Source organism: Anolis sagrei, chromosome 3 (genome assembly GCF_037176765.1).
Source record: "Anolis sagrei isolate rAnoSag1 chromosome 3, rAnoSag1.mat, whole genome shotgun sequence".
In the NCBI taxonomy this organism is placed as follows: Eukaryota; Metazoa; Chordata; class Lepidosauria; order Squamata; family Dactyloidae; genus Anolis; species Anolis sagrei.
Window position 1 is genome coordinate 190,139,272 of NC_090023.1, and position 21,325 is coordinate 190,160,596.

Consider the following 21,325-nt stretch of genomic DNA (forward strand, 5'->3'; position numbering starts at 1 on the left):
CAAATGTGGAGGGCCAGCTGTATAACTGTTATTTCTATTATGGTTTTGACTAATGGGGGGGAGGGTGAAGAACCTTTAGCTGCTTTTCCTACAATGCTATAGCTAGGGTGCAAAAGTATACTCATCTAGCTTAGTGTCTTTCAATATTTGTTCTCTGTCCTTCTGACTCATTTCCATCGAGTCTGACATGACATGGCCCTCGTTGACTTTGACAAAGGATGCTCATCCTGCTGAAGGTGCCAAGACACCAGTGTTTATTACTGGTTGCTTGGAGAAATGTTTGATCTTGGATTACATGTATTATGTCTGCTGCTAATGCAATTATTAGCAGATAGTGTGATTAATCAAAGTATTTCTAATGATCTGTATAATTACATTATGTAACACAATTTTTGTTGTGTTTTGTTGTAGTTTTTGTATAAAAACTACGTTCAAAGCAAGAATTACACAGTTAAACAGGAAATAACACTTGCAAACCAGGAACAGATTTTTTTTCAAATTTTGTTACATATCTTATTGAAATGCAATCTTCCCCAGCCATCTTGAAATGTTCAATTATATCATGAATGTTGCAAGCTATTTTACTGCATGATTTCCCATGGAAAATCGGAATATCATTAAACAGACTGGGATGGATTTCTTTAACCCTAAATTTTAGGGTCTAAATCAAGGAACATGAATCAGATTCAGGTAACATCCAGTCTAAATGGACCTCTTTAGTCTAGTTTTGGTGTTTCCTGAGGCAAAGTAGATTTTCCTCCAAAACAAGCAGAAACAAAGTGTTATAGATATAATTCCCTCAAACCAACCCTAGCACTTTGTGATTCAATACTGTTGGCATTTTGACTTAAATCATATTATAAGTGCTGACTAGAATTAAGCCACTGAATGCCTGATTTTCTTTTGACTCATCATTCAACAACTGATTCAATTGATCTAGTCTAGATGAGGCTAATCAAGAATATTCCACCCTTTGTCTCCAGTAATTCTATAATTTGTTGGGTTTCATTTAATGGAATCACAGAACTATAAAACTGGATAGGGCCCAGGGATTATATAAGATCAAGTTCTTCCCAATGTAGAAAACAAAACAAAATAAAGAACTTGTCCAACAAAGGACAGCCTACCATCCTATCGTTGAGAAGTCCTTCCCATTAGGAACTCTTTCCTGATGTTTAACTTGACACTCCTTTCTTGTAATTTTAATCCATTGTGTCTATATGAAATCTGAATGAAGTGCCAGTGAGAAATTCAGCTGCTACATTTTCCACTAGCCGTGGTTTTCAGGTTGTCTTCAATGGCAGTGTATTTGTGTAGATATATGTGTGTGTGTGTGTGGTTTTGCGCATGCGTTGTAATGTAATTTGGGGGGTGGGTTGCTTTTTAGATCTCTTCTGCTGGATTTGTCAGTGTTTTTATGAGTGATGGTCACTCATTGGCCTAATATGCATATTGTGTCCAAATTTGGTGTCAATTCACCCAGTGGTTTTTGAGTTATGTTAATCCCACAAATGAACATTACATTTTTATTTATATATATTGAACAGCAGCACCAACAACAGTCGTCCAGAACAATATGCAAGACCTGTTTTCCCTTTAAAAAATCAATTCCCAAAAACCTGCACAGGAAAAAAAGTTTGTTTTATCCATTTGCAGAAAAATAATAAGAATGGTGCCAGTTTAGCTTCTCTGAAAATGACATTCCAGACTATTGAATAGCCACGGAAATTCCTCTCCCATGTTTCCATCAAACGTATCTGTAAGACTGATGTGACGAAGAACAGGTCCTCCCCAGAAAATCTGAAAACACGTGCAGTTATATGGAAGAATCTGGTTCTTCAAATAAGTTTGACCTGAGCCATGCAGGGCTTTGTGGGTCATCACGAGCACTCTGAATTGTATTTGGAAACAGGCAGTCAGTTGGCCTGTTGCAACAAGGCAGTTGTGTTTTCCTAGTTAACAATCTGGCTACAGTTCTTTAGTCCAGGGGTCGACCTATCCATGGGTCATATCAAAATCTATAATTTTGACACCCAGACTTGTCCTTTGGTTGTACATGAGGTCAATGTTTACATATCATAAGACTATATACAATAATCCTAAACCCAGATCAATCCTTTGCTGTCTACATTGTTCCAACTCCTAAGAAACAATGGAATTACAGACAAACTCTGAGAGACCAAATCCTTCAGATTTGCACACAGATGGTCCTGGTTTTGCTTCCTATCCTTTCCAACTGAAAGAGACCCAGGTAATATACAAAGGATAAAGCTTCGTATGAGATTCTGCAGGTTAGGTATCGGTCAAAACAAGTACTAGTGGGTTTGGTGTAGTGACTCATTATGAAACAATTTTATACTTTCACACAGCTCACCTGATATACTATTTTTTTAACATGCTTTTACTGATAAAATATTTGTACTCCTTCCTTTGAATCTCTCTCTCGCCACAGTTTAAACTATTAAACAGATCAAGTGAAAAAACACAAAGCTTTAAAATACTACCACTCCAGAACAGAATTCATAGACATGCTTCATGCTGATTATAAACAAGACTGCGAAGCCTGTCGGCAAGAAGTCATATCCATAAATAGACTGCCCAGGGACTGAAATTTTAAAAACGAAAGTATATCAGTCATCTGCATTTGAGGCTAAAAGTATTTCATTACGGTAACTAAAAATTAAGTTCAGAAAACTTTGACCAACAAAAAAGGCAGGTGTTCTAATAGCACAACTTTAAATAATATTTAGTAATTTAAGAAGTAATTAATATTAATTGATATTGTTAATATGGGCATTGCAAACACAAATCCAGGCCCCTTCTACACTGCAAAATAAAATCCAAAATATCTGGCAGTGTAGACTCATAAAATCTAGTTCAAAGCAGATAATACAGATAATTACTATCTGAGCCCCGCTCAGGGAGAGAAGGGTGGGGTATAAATAAATAAATAATCTACTTAGATCAGAGGTCCTCAACCTTCCTAATGCCGCAGCCCCTTAATTCAGTTCCTCATGTTGTGGTGACCCCAACCATAACATTATTGGGTTGTTGTAGGTTTTTTCGGGCTATATGGCCATGTTCTAGAGGCATGGCCATATAGCCCGAAAAAACCTACAACAACCCAGTGATTCCGGCAATGAAAGCCTTCAGCAATACATAACATTATTTTCGTTGCTACTTCATAACTATAATTTTACTACTGTTTAGAACTGTAATGTAAATATCTGATATGCAGGATGTATTTTCATTCACTGGGCCAATATGGCACAAATACCCGATATGCCCAAATTTGAATACTGGTGGGGTTGCGGGGGGGGGGGGGGGGGGGTTGGGTTGATTTTGTCATTGGGGAGTTGTAGTTGCTGGGATTTATAGTTAACCTAAAATCAAAGAGCATTGTGAACATTACCAACAATGGAATTGAACCAAACTTGGCACACAGAACTCCCATGACCAACAGAAAATACTGGAAGGGTTTGGTGGGCATTGACCTTGAGTTTTGGAGTTGTAATTCACCTACATCCAGAGAGCACAGTGGACTAAAAAACAATGATGGATCTGGATGAAACTTGGTATGAATACTCAGTATGCCCAAATGTGAACATTGGTGGAGTTTTGGAAAATAGACCTTGGCCTTTGAGAGTTGTAGTTGCTGGGATTTATAGTTCACCTACAATCAAAGAGCATTCTGAACCCCACCAATGATAGAATTGGGTCAAACTTCCCACACAGAACCCCCATGACCATCAGAAAATACTGTGTTTTCTGATAGTCTTTGGCGATCCCTGACACCCCCTTCGCAACCTCCCACCCCCGGTCCTCTCGTGACCCCCTCAGCAGTCCCGACTCCCAGGTTGAGAAAGGCTGACTCAGATAATATGGATTATATGACAGTTTAGAAGGGGCCACAGTCTTATGAAAAATATTTCACTTATTTTATTTGCAGCTCTAGAGTGCACATCTCTTTTCTGATGGCTGCTATAATATTAGTGTTCAGCATAATGTAAAACATTTTGCTTCAAAGCTATGGCTTTTAACTGATATGGAAAATTACTTTACTAGAAGAGATGCATGATACAATCAAGTGCCAAAAGGCCACAGGAAGTGGCAGAACTGCTGTTTTGCTAGTAGATTTTGCTAGTAGGTTCTGCTGACGGGATGGTACTTGAACCATCAGATGTCTCCTGCATTTTGGGGATAGCCATGAATGTCTTGGATCGAAAGCTGAAATACTGGGTGGAGTTGCTGCTTGAGGCCTCTGGAGCATTTGTTTTGTTTCTGAATTAAAATATTTTTATCCCACCCTTTATCATGGGATTTTTGTCACATTACAGTTCCTTCTCCTTTTGTTTTCCATTAATGAATCTAGCAAAACAGCTTCCAATCCTGCACACATTTACATGGAAATAACCTGGAGTGAATGGGAGCATACTTTTGATTGAAAATCTTATAAACACAAACTCTTGTGGTGTTTAAAATTGAATTAAAATATGGCTATATGAAAAATGGACATTAAAGATAAAGAATGAGGATAATTCGAATGGAAGATGGAGGGAAAATCTCTTTTCTTTTTTCCCTTATTATTAGAAAAACATGGAAACATAATATAAATCGGTAAATGGCAAAAGGAGGAAGAATAGAAGTCATATTTTTATTTTTCTATTTTTTCTTTCTTTATTCTCTTTTTCATTCCTTTTCTCCCCACCCCCTTTTATAGTAGTATATAATTATCTACTATATCTTTCTATGTCATTTTATGCTATTTTGTGTAACTTATTAATAAAAAATATTTTTTTAAAAATTGAATTAAAATATAGTGTGAATACTTTTTATATATCCTACCGCAGAATTTTCAGGGACTTAAATTTGCTTCAAAACAGGAAAATGAAGAAATGAGACATTAACTACGAATATTCAAAACATTGCTTAGAACACAGCGAAAATGAGTAGCAATGTCAACACGGCTATCAAAAAAGGAAATAAAGTAAAAACATTTTTGAGTCAAAAGCAGAAAACATTGTACTTTCTAGAAATACTTCGGAACACCATTAAGAACTCTTCCTCTTTTTCAGAGGGTGTATGCTACTTAAAGACTGTTCAACTTTCGGTTAACAAGAGGTTATGAAAATTATGTTGACATAACTATATATGTAAATTGCATTCCTCAGAAGGGACGGAAAAAAATGTGGTTTGTGGTTATCTTGGTTTTAACTTCACAGAGCAAGCTATCTGTAATCATTTTCCAACTCTTTTCTATTGACATATGGTGAGATATCTCCAAGAGCAGTAATCTGACAATAAACAAATACTGATTTTTCCAAACATGTATGAACAGTGGACTTTTCTCAATCTTATAATACTTTTTATAAATGAAAACAATGTTCATATGGTAATCCATGAACTGTATCCAATGCAAATACTTCAGCATTCAGTACTTCAGCATTGAGCTATGGCAGTTAAAGTGGGTGTTAAATCGCATTAATTCTACGTTTTATTCAGCTCCAAGAAGTTTAGCCTATTGTAATTTTGGTTCCTACCTGCTGCCAAGTTGTGCAGGTCTGTCCTAGGCCCCAACTACACCGGCATATAAAATCCAGATTATCTGATTTGAACTGGATTATATAGCAGACTCAGGTTGCACTTACACTGCCCTATATCCCAGGACCTGACCCAGATTATCTAATTTGAACTGGATTATGTGAGTCTACACTGACAAATAATCTGGGATAAACAGAGAATCTGGGAACAGATACTGGGATATAAGGCAGTGAAGATCCAGCCTCATATGACCCTTTTCAAAGCAGATGATATGGATTACCTGTCAGTGTGTATCCAGTAATAGACTATCACATGTTTGGGTATCAGCCAGCACGTCAATGACTTAAATGAAGAAATAGTTTCCTAAGATGTACAGAGACACTCGCTGGAGCACCCGAGCAAGCGAGAGTCCAAAAGTGGCAGGCTCAAACCCAGAACCTCAATCAATGGCTAATACCAAATGAGAGCCTCCCCCTGGGCACACAGAAAACTGGGCGACTTGGAAGGCACAAGATGCAGAGCCAACCTTCAGAAATGGGGCTACAAAGTGGAATCCACGACATGCGAATGTGGAGAAGAGCAAACCACTGACCACCTGCTGCAATGCAACCTGAGCCCTGTTACATGCACAATGGAGGACCTTCTTGCGGCAACACCAGAGGCACTCCAAGTGGCCAGATACTGGTCAAAGGACATTTAATCAACTACCAAGCTTGCAAACTCTGTGTTTTGTCTGTCTGTTTGTTTGCTTTGTTAAAAATGTAATACAAATGTCTGGTTGCTCCTGACACGATAAATAAATACATGTTAAAAAGAATAGCCATATACTATGAGACAGGCTACAGAACCTGGGTTTGCACAACACCACTTTCCCTCTTACTGAAAGACAAGAAGACTGAAAACTTTCACTGTTTCAGATTAACCAGAATTTAGTATTACATTCATCCCCTAAACCTGATATTAACTACAGTTAATGAGGCTAATGAAGCTAATTTGAAGGTAACTTGTAACTATGGTTGTGAGAAGAAGCTAAGTTTGAAGGGAACTTGTTTTATAATAATAATAATAATAATAATAATAATAATAAAAATAATAATAATACTTTATTTACACCCCGCTCCTTCTCCCCCAGGGGGGACTCGGGGAAGCTTACATGAGGCCACGCCAATCAATACAATAAACACAGTATTACACAAAAACATAACAAAACCAAAAAATAAAATACAGGGTTAGTCAAAATGCATAGGCCAATAAGCCATTCAATTGAATGGCTTATTGGCCTATGCATTTTGACTAACCCTGTACATAAAATGCAAAAACCAATATAATAGACAACACAGCAATATAAAATCAAACATCAAAACACAAAGGAGTTTCACTGGGCAGGGCCAATTCAAGAATAAAATTTTAAAAATTTAAAACACTGGGAGATAAGGCTGTGTAAAATTGTCGTGAAGGGGGAATCCGGGAATGAGGAAGGATTTAATTTGCACGAACCATAAAATAAAGTGCTTCTGAGGTCATTTTGGTCGGTTTTCAAAAATCATCATTAAGGGTAACTATCGTTTGTTCAGACATCACAAATAATGGTTAGTTTCAAATGGAAGTGAAAGCTATTAAACTCCTCTTTGAGCCATCTGCCAATAAAACTGCTTTGAACGGGATTATATGGCAGTGTAGACTCAGATAATCAAATTCAAAGCAGATAATGTGGATTATCTACTTTGATAATCTGGATGATGTGACAGGGAACAGTTGGAATTTGGATTATATGGCTAAATGAGTTGTCGGAATTTAAATACCATCCAAAGACCTATCTCTTCCAGCAGGCCTACCCAGTTTTTAAACATTAATTTTAAACGTGTGTCCTTTGTTCAATCTCTATTTTGTGTATTTTAATACGTATTGTATAGAAATACATTTCAATATGTCTCTTTTATAGAACTACATAGCAATATGTGTATTTGTGGTATTTTTTCAATGTCTATGTGTTTTAAGTATTCTTGAACCTGCCTCAAGCCATGAGGAGAGGCAGATAAGAAACAAAATTATTATTATTATTATTATTATTATTATTATTATTATTATTTGATACACAACAAGAATACTACACAACAAACAAGCTTACTATGCTGGCTTTTGTATTTGATCAAACATCAGACATTTCCCAGTCTAAGATTGTGTTATGTATCAGCAAATTATTATTATTATTATATGATACATAACAAAATTAGTACACAGCAAACAAAATCAATATGCTGGCTTTTGTATTTGATCACACGTTGGACACTTCGCAAGTATCTAGGACTGTGTGATGTATCGGTGAATAATCCGTGCCGATCTGAGTACGGTGGCCTTTTGCAGCGACAGATGGTAATTTTGTCAGCAGTGATTGTTTTTAAGTACAGGCCAAGGTCTTTAGGCATTGCACCAGTGTGCCGATCACCGATTCTCGGGTCCTTTCTACACTTTTAAAAATAATAATAATAATAATTATTATTATTATTATTATTATTATTGAAAGAACTTTAAAATCAAAGGAAGAGGAAGCACATGAGACTAAAGTTAGCAAGAGTCTGTCCTAATCATTTTAAATCATGACACGTAAATTCAACAACTTTGCTATTTATGTTTGTTAATAATGCAGGAGATACCTAAGCACTTGGGTATTAAAAGAAATATACAACCACTGAGAAACATCTTCTGAAAATCTCACTCATTAGCAGGAGGCAGAAAGAAAGATGGAGTTTTGTTTGCACACAAAAGCAAAACACAAATTCACAGAAATATTTCTCAGTTATCACCACAATCGAGAGTGTAGAGTCTGAAAAAGAAGGAAGCCATAACAAATGTATTTTTTGCACAAATGTTCTTTGGATTGTGGAGGCCCCCAACAGTCTGAGGGACCATCTCTCTGCTTTAAATGTTTGAGGACCCCTGCCCTAAACACATTCATAAACACAATACCAAATAGTTTTACGGTACCTTGTAAAATTCCCGAAGCCAATTCTTCTGTAAATTTTCTGGCTGGAAAATAAATAAAAGAAATAAGTATGTTTTGTTATTATGCAATAAAGGCTTACAACTTCTCCCTTACAATGCAAAAGACTGCTAAAGATTTAGATTTTTCACATGGTCCTGAATATGTTCATGCTCCTCACTAAGGGTCCTTCCACACAGCCCTGTATCCCAGAATATCAGGGCAGAAAATCTCACAATATCTGCTTTGAACTGGGTTATCTGAGTCCATACTCAGATAATGTGGGATTTTCTGCCTTGATATTCTGGGATATAGGGCTGTGTGGAAGGACCCCAAAACAGCATTATAGACTATGACATTATGGATAATAAACACTGTTCAAGTCCTTAACTTTTCAAAAATTAGAACATTATAGCATTTCCAAGGACCTTATAAATAATTGTGCATTTAATATAAGAGATTTGGATTTTGACCAAGGAGGCTGGAATACAAGATTTCACTTAATAACTGGTTCAAAACGACCCAGAGTATTTCATGGCTATAACCTAACCTTTCAGGTTTGTGAAGTTTAAAAAGAAATAATCTCACATACACAGCCATAAAGGCCTTCAAAATGACCAAATATGATGCATTAACAATGTTATTGTTAGCAACTGCCGGAAATAGTTCAGTGCTTTTGTGTATAATTTTGCTATTTTTGTCTATCTTGAAAGCAAGTATTTGCTTTTTTATTTTTGGCTTGCTCTTGATAGCTGTATTAAATGCACCACTATAATTATCACCCTTTTAACCAGCATCCCAATTCTTCTCTTGTGTTTATGACAGCATGTTCCATAAAGCACTTGGAGTAAGAAAATTTATTAATCCGCTTTACATTGAAATGAAGTTTAATGCCCTTTAAATTCATTTCATGCATTCCGTGTTACAGTGTTTTGTGAACCAAAAGGTACATGTCTCTGAAGCAAAAAGTTATATAAGGATAATACACAGAAGTGACCTTTCATTTCATGCCAGATTTCAACATGTGGGCTCATAAACTAGAATTAAAAATGTCACAGAGGTTAATTGGGCTTACAAACTGCTCCGAAGTTTGGGAATTTGAACAGATATGATTGTAGTTATTCTCATGGAACTATTCAGGAATTTACATACAGAAACGTCTTTTAAAAATAATTTTTATTAAGATTTTATTACAAATATGGGTTTAAAAAGAAATAAAATAGGAAAGTCAGGGAAAGATGGGGATGGGTTGTTGAGTTAGGGACAAAAACTAAAACACTACAAAAACATCTGAGAGCATTGCCTTGACCAGCTGTGAATGTGCTAGCTGTGAATGGCAGAGCACACTACTGTAAAGCCAATAACAGAACACAATACTGTGAAACCAGCACTGAAGATATGGAAGAAATTGAGTTTCTACCATAGATCATACAACTTAAGCCTCTTCCAGATCTTCCGATATGTCCATTGATTGTTCTCTGTCCTCTCTGTTATGTTTATGGGTAGCACTTGTGTTCACATATCAAAGTTGGCAGTCAGAACCAGGAAGCTGACAACCACAATGGCACATAATTAATTAATTTTTTTAATTTTACAAAAAAAAACCCCACAACAAATAACAATTCCTTACAAATACATGCTAAACAACTACCTTTCAAGTCACTGCCAATACATAAACACCAACAGTAAACACTAAGGGTGGACTTGAAATGGAAAGAGCTTATAGCCAGAGTAAACGGGAAAGAACAATATAAGGAATTGAATCAGACAATCTCCATGCTCAAACAAATAAAATATGAAGATCAGAGGTACAACTGTTCCTGGAGGGAGGGGGAGGGAGGAAAAGGGAAAGGGTATTGATATGTATAAGAAGTAGATAAATATAGAAATGTAAAGGATATGAAAACAGGAATCATCAGAATGTTATGAGAATATATGGGAAAAAAATTTAAAAAGTGACTGTGACATGTTATAATTTACTCATATAAGGGCGGATCTACACTGACCCACTGGTGTGCCGGACACTGGATTATCCCCAGGTTTAGTCCCCATATGGACTCTCCCAGCCTCTGTGGAGGTGGGAGGGAATCCCATGGCTCAGCAGCATCAAATGCAGTTCGGTACTACTGGCTGGCCACCCTAACTGCCCCCCCTCCCCGCCTCCCATGAGATTCAGCTACAATGCATGAGATTCAGCATGACATTCAGCTACAATGTGGTCCCTACTTGATCTCTGGAGCCAGGGTAATAGGGCACTAAGGCAGTGAAAGAGGAGGACCCCTACCTCAAATCTCTCCTGCTTTCACTCTGCTGCCCCAACAAATTGTGGCAAGCAAGGGGAACAGAGAGGATCCATGTCATGGCTGGAGATAGATGCAACACAAGAGCCCGAGGGGAGTGGCAATTACCATTGAGTCCACAGGCCACCTAAGCCCGGAAACATGCGGATGGTGGCCCCTCCCATTTGGGAACCGGTCCACCGGTTCCCATACACCCTACATGTGGGGAAAGCTCAAAATCTGGGGCAGAGTTAGGACTTTACCCTGACTTTGGGTAACCAACTGTGTTAAAGTGATCAGCCTGCATTACTCAATAATAACAATAACAATAATAATACTTTCTTTATATATCACCATATCTCCCCAAAGGAACTCAGGTCAGTGAACAGCCCCACATGGCATTTGGCCGCTGTGGGGGCTGATTCTCATCTCCACTGACCTAGGTGGTCTAAGAGTAAACAAACACCAAAAAAAAAAAAAAACCCAAAAACTATCGACCGACTAAAAAAAATGCATCAAATTTGGCTTTCTGCTCTCCAAACTAAAGAACAGAATCTAAAAATTTGTTAACTTTTGCTATAGTATCAAACTACCTTCTGACTAAAAATAGTGAAACACACACACCTATATAGACAGTCAACTCTCCCAATTTGCAAATTCGACACATGCTGATTTGACTATTCGACAGTTTGATTACAATGTTCTTTTTAAAGCATCTGTAGACCTCACAACCTCTGAGGATGCCTGCCATAGATGCAGGAGAAACGTCAGGAGAGAATGCGACTAGAACATGGCCATATAGCCCGAAAAACCTACAACAACCCAATTTGTAGATGTTTGCCAAACATTGACCACAGAGTCATGCTGGATGACCCAGAGATTCATAGAGAGGTTTTCAATAAGGAAAGAAAATAGCAATTTTAAAGTCTGTAGTTTTTATCTTGCAGGGCCCCTGTGCCCCTAATCAGTATTATTTCTATCCCAGAAGCACAATCTTTCCTTCCTTCTTCCACCAAATGAATTAACAGTATAAACATTAGTGGATGTATTGCATTTCACAAATGTGATAAAAATTGTACGCTAATAGCACACCAGTCTCTTGTGTTGCACACCAGGGCTGGGGAAGGTACCTTTGAAGCCAAAACCCCATCAAAGTTCTTATAAGCAAAGCAGTTTATTGAAAAATAATATAGCAATAGGTAAAAGGCATTCAAACAAGTAATAGTGAAATATCCATAATTTATTTATTTATTTATTTATTTATTTACTTTATTTCTATACCACTTTTCTCAGCCCTTAGGCGACTCAAAGCGGTGAACAACATCAGTACAAAATATTACAAAACAACTATAGGGCAATTAAAAACAATTATCACATAAATCATTAACATCAGTATAACAATCATTAGCGCCTCAACAGTAAAATCAGAACCCTGTCTCGACATCCATTATTCCGTATTCCTATGTTCAATTACACTGTTTAATCAAATGCTTGTTCGAACAGGCAGGTCTTCACTTTCCTCCAAAACACCAGCAGTCAATTGAGCAGTCATAAGGCAGCCAATTGAGCAATGTAAACAATCCAGTCATTATCCAAGTCAGGAAACAGGAAAATCCCAATGTCCAATACACAAGTCCACAGGAATTAGAGTCTTTCAGTTCCAAGAGGTTCCAAGAAATCTAAACCCCTTGAAGAAACAGAAGCAAACATGAACCAATAAATCCAAAGGCAGGAACTTGAATCCATGACGGACAGCATACAGGAATCTTAGCATGAACATGAATCCAAGGCAAGAACCATAAAGGAATCTCAGCATGAACATGAAGGCATGAATACAAGACATGAAGTGGAAGACTTGGTTGTACATGAAAACTAAACGTTGGACTCATTAAAGACCATAAATGCACAGCCCTATATTTATTCACAAAGCCATGGCAAAAGCATTCGTTTCCCTTGGGAAACCTCTCCCTGGTCTCTTTTCTCTCTCAATCTTTCTGATCGCCTCTTCCCTAATTCCAGGTGGCAATGTTGATATATCTGGCTTCTCTGGTCAAAGCCTGACTCCCTCGGTGTGCCAATTAGTGCATTCCTTTCACTATCTGGCCTTGACTGTTCAACATTTCCGTCAGCCTCCTTGTCTGCCTGCAACAAAACATCTGCTGGCCAGCTATCCCAGAGTCCTCAGTTTCACTCTGGCTAACAGTACTCTCTTGACCATTATCTCTATTTACAAACTCCTGAGAGTCAGCAGAAATCTGATCATCTAACTCAGACATTGAAAGCTCTGCAGTCTCAGACACAGAATCCTTTGGAGAACCTTGATCATTTTCCTCAGAAGCCTGAGGCAAAGAGACAATTACAGGCTGAACCCCTACACCTTGCCGCCTTCATGTACACCTCCAAATGGTGTACATGAACTCTTTCTATGTCCCACCTCGGAGTTTAAGATATTCGGGGGAGGCCCTGCTCTCGTCCCTGCCTCTATCACAAGTGAGGCTGGTGGGGACGAGGGACAGGGCCTTCTCGGTGCTGGCCCCTCACCTGTGGAATTCACTCCCCGGGGAAATTAGGTCATCCCTCCTCTCCTTCAGAAGGAAGCTGAAAACATGGATATGGGACCAGGCCTTTGGGTAATCTGGCAGACTGACAAGGTAATGACGACCAGAAATTGGAAAGGACTATGGTAATGCTGAATGGACTTACGGAAGTGCCCGAAATAAATAAATAAATAAAATAAAATAAAATAAATAAATAAATAAATAAATAAAATAAAACAATCCTTTGCTCCCAAATAACCAATGTAACTTCTGTCATTTAGCTACATTTCAATCCCCCCTCTTAACCTTTTAGAATCTATAAAGATCATTTTAAAAACGTTCGAGAAAATGGAAATCTTGCTCTAGTTGCTTCCTGTTTGGAAATAAGGCTTCCAAAGACCTAATTTATATCCTCTCCCAATAATTCCCCAATTTGTAAGGGGTGGGATCTTGGAAGTTGAAAAAGTTGGGTTTGTGTGCTATATCTAGCCCTTGGGACACACTTTGGCACACTCCTTGAAAGCAATAGTGTTGTTTTCAGTGCAGTTAAATATTACGTTTATATTGTCATGGCCACAGTACTAAGAAAAGGACAACTGAAGCTAATGTTTGGCACCATGCTCTGTTTGGAAAACAAACAGATCGTTGTATCGGTTTGAGACCCTTTCAATAATAACAAGTGTCTTTGTGATTACGTTCTGAAGCACTGAAAGCCTTTTAAAGGAATGAATATGGCAAGCTATGCTTGTTACACAAACAGGAGATTGGCATTTCAGGGCTACAAGACAGATTAACAAGCCTGTGATGCACGGCCATCTCAAAACGAGGAGTGGCTCGCGGCAAGCCAATCCTTTAAAAAACTGCATACACATGAAAAACCGAACAGCAGAAAAGAAATTTATGGACCAAAGCAGTCAGTCAATACTGTTATGAAAAGGGATAACTGCTCTATAAAACGCTTTATGGCAGCTGTTTTATAGATGCCAAATAATTCCAGTGTTACACAAGGAGGAATGGAGGAAGAAGGCATCCAGTAGACTTTGATTTGGCAACTGTTTATTTTTATTCTAGCTCAGTGATGGCACTGTGTTCTGGAAATTTACGCAGAAGGTTTATGGAAGTGCATCTTGGCTGTAGGTTTCTTAGCCCGCAGAAAGATGTATAATTACAAATGCCAGTGCTTGTTTGAAATGTTTTTGCATACCAAAGTCTGACAGTATACAAATCTTTTGAAAGGCAATTCAAACCAAATAATGGGATCTTTCTCTCCCTCTTTCTTCCAGTAGGATAATGAAAGTAACAAAACGGCACTAGAGAGAAGCCTCTAAGGACATTTCTGTTACCATAGCTATTTCTGCAATCTATTCCTAGCCATTTGGACAATAAAATTCCCAAAGAGCTCCTAAGAAGAAGACTGATGTAATAGACCTTTCTATAGATGCTTCTTTTTATGGAGAACAAGGATGTCTGGATTGCCTGCAAGGGAACACTTTGCCAGCCCTCATGCACTATATTTTTAAATGAGACCAGGTTGAGTATCCGTTATCTAAAATGCTTGGGACCAGAAGAATTTCGGATTTCAGATTTTGTTGGAATTTGGAACAAATTTGGAATTTGGCCTCGTAACGGGGCCCATTGTAAGCCGTCCTGAGTCCCCCTTTGTGGGTTGAGAAGTGGTGGGATAGAAATATGGGAAATAATAAATCACACCTAGATTTTCATATACATATACAATAAGATATCTTGGAGGTAGGACCCAAGTCGAAATACAGCATTAATTTATATTTCCTAGACACCTTATATACATAGCCAGAATATTTTTTTTTATCGTGTCAGATAACTGCAAGTCGCTTCTGGTGTGAGAGAATTGGCCGTCTGCAGAGACATCGCCCAGGGGACACCCAGATGTGTTACCATCCTGTGGAAGGTCTCGCGTATTCGAACCGCCAACCTTCAGGCCAGCAGTTCAGCCACCACAAGGGTGTAACCCATTGCGCCACTGTGACTCCTAGCCAGAAGGTAATTTTATACAAAATTATCACTATCTCAGTTTTGGAGTATTTCAGATTTTGGAATTCCTGATAAGGGATCCCCAACCTGTACCTCATCCTGGCCCTGGTAGATCTCATCCATTTATGAGGTCTAGTATATCAATCACATCCACAAATATATTTATTTATTTATTTTACTATATTTGTATACCACCCTTTTCAGCCCTCAGGCAACTCAGAGGCAACAATTCGATGCCCAAACACCATAAAACATTTAAAAACATTACTATATAATATAAAACCATCACAAAAGCAATAAAAACATAAATCATTTGCATCTCCTAATTAAAACATTGTCTAATCTCATCATCCAGTTGTTCCATATTCCTATGTTTATTACATTGCATTTTCAAACACTTGCTCAAACAGCCAAGTCTTGACTTTTCTGCAATGTTAAGAAGGAGCGGGCTAATCTAATGTGCTTATACCAAGGGTTTTACCTGAATATACAGTGCCCAGGCTCTCTTCCAAACTGGAGCTAATCCTACAGTCTAAACAAAAATACTAGTTCTATGGGAAAGAAGTCAATATGCTCAAGCTAACTGGAATGATAACGGATAAACTGTATTCCAATAGTGGACCATCTGGTGCCTGTTGGTTTATGGATTTTTTAAATAAAGAATGCTGACCCATGTTGTCTGGTCTGGTTCAGTAAAATTCTTCTTTTGATCCTAAACAGAAAGGTACATATAAGATCACCTAACAAAGATCAGTGAGTCATTAATTATTAAAAGAACTTCAATGTGCATCTTTGTTTTCTAAATTACAAAGGCCTAATAGAAGACATGAAAATTCTACGAATAGCAGGAACATAATCATATAAGGTCACCTAGCCCTAAAATAAGCAGCAAGATGAGCAGAAAACACTGAAGGGAAGATATTAAAAGGAAAATGTTTTGGAATAAAAGTAATGACAACTAAATGGAGAGAATATGAAGTTAAATCAGACATGGATGAACTAAGGCCCGGGTCTGGATGCGACCCCCTGGGCACATCCCTCAGGCCCTCCTCATTTTTTTCTGTCCGTTCCTCTCTCTCACACACACACAAAACTGATATTGCCTGGAATGTCCTAGAAAAGACCCCCTCAACCCAGCACCTTCTGGATATTTTGCTTTTCCATATTCCATCAGTATGCACGAAATGCCAAAAATCAAGAATGTAGAGAGTTCTAGTCCAGAGCATCTAGAAGAAATCAGAAAGTGGGATGGAGAATATCACACTCCTCCCCCCCCCTCGCCTCTGTGTCAGCTTCACTGGCTGCCGGTCCACTTCCGAGCACAATTCATAGCGCTGGTTTTGACCTATAAAGTCCTGTATGGTTCCGGCCCAGCTTACCTGTCCGAACTTCCCGCCTCACAGTTTAAGATCATCCGGGGACACCCTGCTCTCGGTCCCGCCAGCCTCACAAGTGCACTTGGCGGGGACGAGGGACAGGGCCTTCTTGGCGGTGGCCCCATGCCTGTGGAACCTGCTCCCCAGCAAGATCAGATTGGCATCTTTCCTCCTTTCTTTCAGAAAGAAGGTTAAATCATGGTACTGGGACCAAGCCTTTGGACAGCAAGCATGACAGCACTTTGGATGTTGAATTGGACTGGAATTGGCTATATGGATTGATGATAATGTTTTTAATGTGTTTTTAACTTAATATTCTATTTACCATTTTGATCTGTTGTTATATTTGTATTATCTTGTATCAAATTGCTGCCGATGTAAGCCGCCCTTAGTCCCCTCTCAGGGACTGAATGTTTTCAAACTGCTAGGTTGGCAGAAGTTGGGACTGACAGCAGATGCTCACGCCGCTCCCTGGATTTGAACCTGCGACCTTTTGGTCAACAAGTTCAGCAGCTCAGCGATTTAACCCACTGCACCACCAGGGGCTCCTTAACCCACTAGGTAGTCCTGGCCAAATCACACACTCTCAGGCCCAGAAAACTCAGTAATAGGTTCATCTTTGGGCCACCACGACTTGGAAACAACTTGAGAGTACTCAGCAACAACAACAGCAACACAAAGGATTCAAATGTCTTCTGTCAAATCTGTCACTGCTTCCCAGCTTTCCATAAATTTGCAAATTGTAGCTTCATGATGTTATTTGCATTTCTAAGTTGGAAATACAAACCAGGTCAATATGTATAAAATTCTAATACCTGCTCCTAGTAATTGGTCTAATGAAGTATACCACTTGCTTTGCCACGGCACTTAATACGTAAGTCTGTTTGACAAGCCAGTCTGTCTGGTTGTCACATTGAGTGCCTGTCAAAATTGAATCCATTTATCTTATAATTCGTGAGTGATTCAGCTTGATATTCCTATCCTAGCTGTGTGTCCCCGCTGGCCATATAAATCTACAGCAATAAGATTTATTTGAGCAGGTGTGAACAACAAAGGGTTTTATAAAAAATAGATGAGAATGTGAACTGAGCACACTGTATTCTTGTATATCCAGCTTGAAAGCCTTGACATACAACTTGCGTACTTCCCTAACTTGCATAGTGATAAACACTGGAGCACATGCATTCATTATGACAGCTCGCACCCCCACGCCCCCAAGGACAGTCCAAAAGCACATATCATCAAACTAGTTCTCATGATTCTTCCTCTCCATCAGGAGCAAGTCTTGTGGAAAATAAATGCATACTCAGAACCAAACCACTCGTAGATACTCTGCGTAATAAAAGACAGCTCAAGGCCTAAACATCCTGAAGGCACCAGATCCCATCTGATCTTGGAAACATAACCAAGTCAGGCCTGGTTAATACTCAGAGGGGTGACCATTAAGGAATACCAGATGCTGTATTGTAGGCTATATTTTGGAAGGCAACCACAAACCACCCCTGAGCATTCCTTGCCTAAGAAAACCCTATGAAATTTCCATGGGTTCTCCATAAATCAAAATGCATTAAGGCATTCCGATACATACAAAGCAATATCTTGTTGTCAGTGAAAAAAATATTCTAGCTACTGTCAGAACTAAGCTCAGAAGGAATAGGGGAACCGAGGATATGACAAATGATATCATGGCCACTGTAATTCAAGGATCTTTTTGATCCTGTGAGCACAGGTTTTACTGGACTCATGCAGCTTTTCTATTTGGAAGGTACACATGAAACAGAAATAATGGACTGGCTAGTTCACTAAGAGTAATTTTCCTTGAATAATATTTTGTAAACATTTTAATGTTTAAATATATTTATATGATGACCTAAAACTGGATAAGCAGGACCAGAGGGTTGGAGAACCATGACCACTGTTTGTTTGTTTATTTGTTTGTTTGTTTGTTTGTTTAGAGCATTTATACCCCATCCTTCACGGGGGGGGGGGGGAAGCTCTCAGAGCAGCTTACAATCTAAATAAGACACAAACACAAATAAGCATACAACTCCTCTGTTACGCCAGCTCCACTGGCTGCAGATCAGCTTCCGAGCACAATTCAAAGTGCTGGTCTTAATCTTTAAAGCCCTAAATGGTTCTGGCCCAGACTACCTGTCCGAACGTATCCCCTGATACGAACCATCACAAAACTTAAGATCATCTGGAAAGACCCTGCTCTCAACCCTACTGACATCACAAATGAGATTGGTGGGGACGAGGGACAGGGCCTTCTCATCAGTGGCCCCACGCCTGTGGAACGCTCTCCCCAGAGACATCAGTATGGCCAGCTCCCTCCTGTCTTTTAGAAAGAAAATCAAGACTGGAATGCTTGATCAGTGAGCAGCAAGTGAAAGAAGATTTTAACACTTATAGTAATGATTTGACCCGGACCAGATTATAGATTCTGATTTTAATAGGCGTGTGTTAATCAAGTGTTTTATTTATTGTTTTACTATTTTTAATATTTTAATGTATTGCTGATTGTTTTATTATGATGACACTGTATGGTGTTTGTGAGGCCACCCTGAGTTCCCCCTCGGGGGTGAGAAGGGCAGAGTATAAATATAGGAAATAAATAAATAATAAATAAACACAAGGAGATTAACTTTCATCTTCTGAGATCCCCCAGCACTGTATTTCCAACACCAGAAATGAGATTACACTTATTTCCGACTGTCATTTTTGTACCTTTCTACTCTTTCAAGATAGATGGAGGAAAGTGTTAGAACCAACTTGGGGATTTTTATAAGATTTTTTTAAATGAGGTCAGGAGATATTATTTATTTATTTATTTATTTATTTACTGCGCTTATATACCGCAATTCTCAGCCCCCAAGGGCGACTCATTGCGGTGTACAACATGACAAAAACAAGTGCAATCTACAGAGCATAGTGCAAAACAGTGTACAATTCATCATAATCATAAAAACATCTTAACAAAATTATTACTACATTCCGAATCGTCTCATCGTCAAGCCACAATCCGATCTCATTTCCCGTGTTCCATTCCTATGGTCAATTGCCAGTCATTGCACTATTGATCAAATGCCTTCTTAAATAGGCAGGTCTTTAGCTTCCTGCGGAATATTAGCAGGGAGGGGGCTAGCCTGATGTCCAGGGGAAGGGTGTTCCACAGCCAAGGAGCCACCACCGAGAAGGCCCTATCTCTCGTCCCCACCAGCCGTGCCTGTGAGGCAGGTGGAATCGAGAGCAGGGCCTCCCCGAAAGATCTCAAAGTCCTCGAGGGCTCATAGGCCGAGAGGCGGTCAGTTAGGTATTTTGGGCCGGAACCGTTTAGGGCTTTATAGGCCAATGCCAGCACCTTGAATTGAGCTCGGTAGCAGATCGGCAGCCAGTGAAGCTGGTACAGCAGGGGGGTTGTATGCTCCCTACGTCCCGCTCCTGTTAGTGTCATGGCTGCCGCACGTTGGACCAGTTGGAGCTTCCGGGCCGTCTTCAAAAGCAACCCCACGTAGAGAGCGTTGCAGTAGTCTAAGCGGGATGTAACCAGAGCGTGGACTACCATGGCCTTAAGATATCTTTAAGGTCCAGTAGTCCTTACGGCTGCATCAAAGCTGCTGTCCCAATACGCAGACATCTGTAACCTGGCAAAATAAACCCATGGGACAATCTACCACAAACACATGTTGCTTGAATGCTAATTTGACCAGTGGGATAATCAGAGTGAACTTTACTGAATACTGGAGTTGACAAAATAAGCTGAAAATAGGTGTAGTATACATTCAGGAACACAAAGGTTCTGAAATGTAGCTCTTATTTTATTTTTATTCAATTACTTTACTTTAACCCAACTTTCTCTCAATAGAGTGATCCACAGTTTTTGCTTAATCCATTAAAAATCAATCAATTTTTAAGAGTCCATGAGAAATAAAACACAACCAGTTGGCATGATCAGGACTCTGTTCTGGTTTACTTTTTCATGCCAGACTTCTTTAAAAGAATGATGAGCAATGGTAGGGTTTAAATCAGTGTTTCTCAACCTTCATATGCCGCAACCCCTTAATACATGTGGTGACCCCCAACCATAACATTATTTTCATTGCTACTTCATAACTATTGTTTTGCTACTGTTATGAATCATAATGTAAATATATGATGTGCATGATGTATTTTCATTCACTGGACCAAATTGGCACAAATATCCAATACACCCAAATTCAAATACTGGTGGGGTTGGGGGGTTTCATTTTGTCATTTGGGAGTTGTAATTGCTAGGATTTATAGTTTACCTACAATCAAAAAGCATTATGAACTCCACCAACGATGGAATTGAACCAAACTTGGCACACAGAACTCCCATGACCAACAGAAAATAATAGAAGGGTTTGGTGGGCATTGACCTTGAGTTTTGGAGTTGTAGCTCACCTACACTGAGAGCACTGTGGACTCAAACAATAATGGATCTGAGCCACATTTGGCTTGAATAGTTAATATGCCCAAATGTGAACACTGGTGGAGTTTATGGAAAGAGACTTAACATTTGGGAGTTGTAGTTGCTGGGATTTATAGTTCAAAGAGCATAAAATCAAAGAGCATTCTGAA

At 38.9% G+C, this 21,325-nt stretch overlaps 1 protein-coding gene across 3 annotated transcripts in view; it reads right to left on the minus strand.

Moving 5' to 3' along the window:
• The window catches only part of INPP5A (inositol polyphosphate-5-phosphatase A), a 343,269-nt gene that overhangs the window by 245,982 nt on the left and 75,962 nt on the right, over positions 1–21,325 (minus strand). For all 3 annotated transcript variants that reach the window (XM_067465755.1, XM_067465756.1, XM_067465757.1), the window contains exon 2: positions 8,527–8,568. In XM_067465755.1, the coding sequence (XP_067321856.1) occupies positions 8,527–8,568 (42 nt within the window). The remainder of the gene's footprint in view (positions 1–8,526; positions 8,569–21,325) is intronic.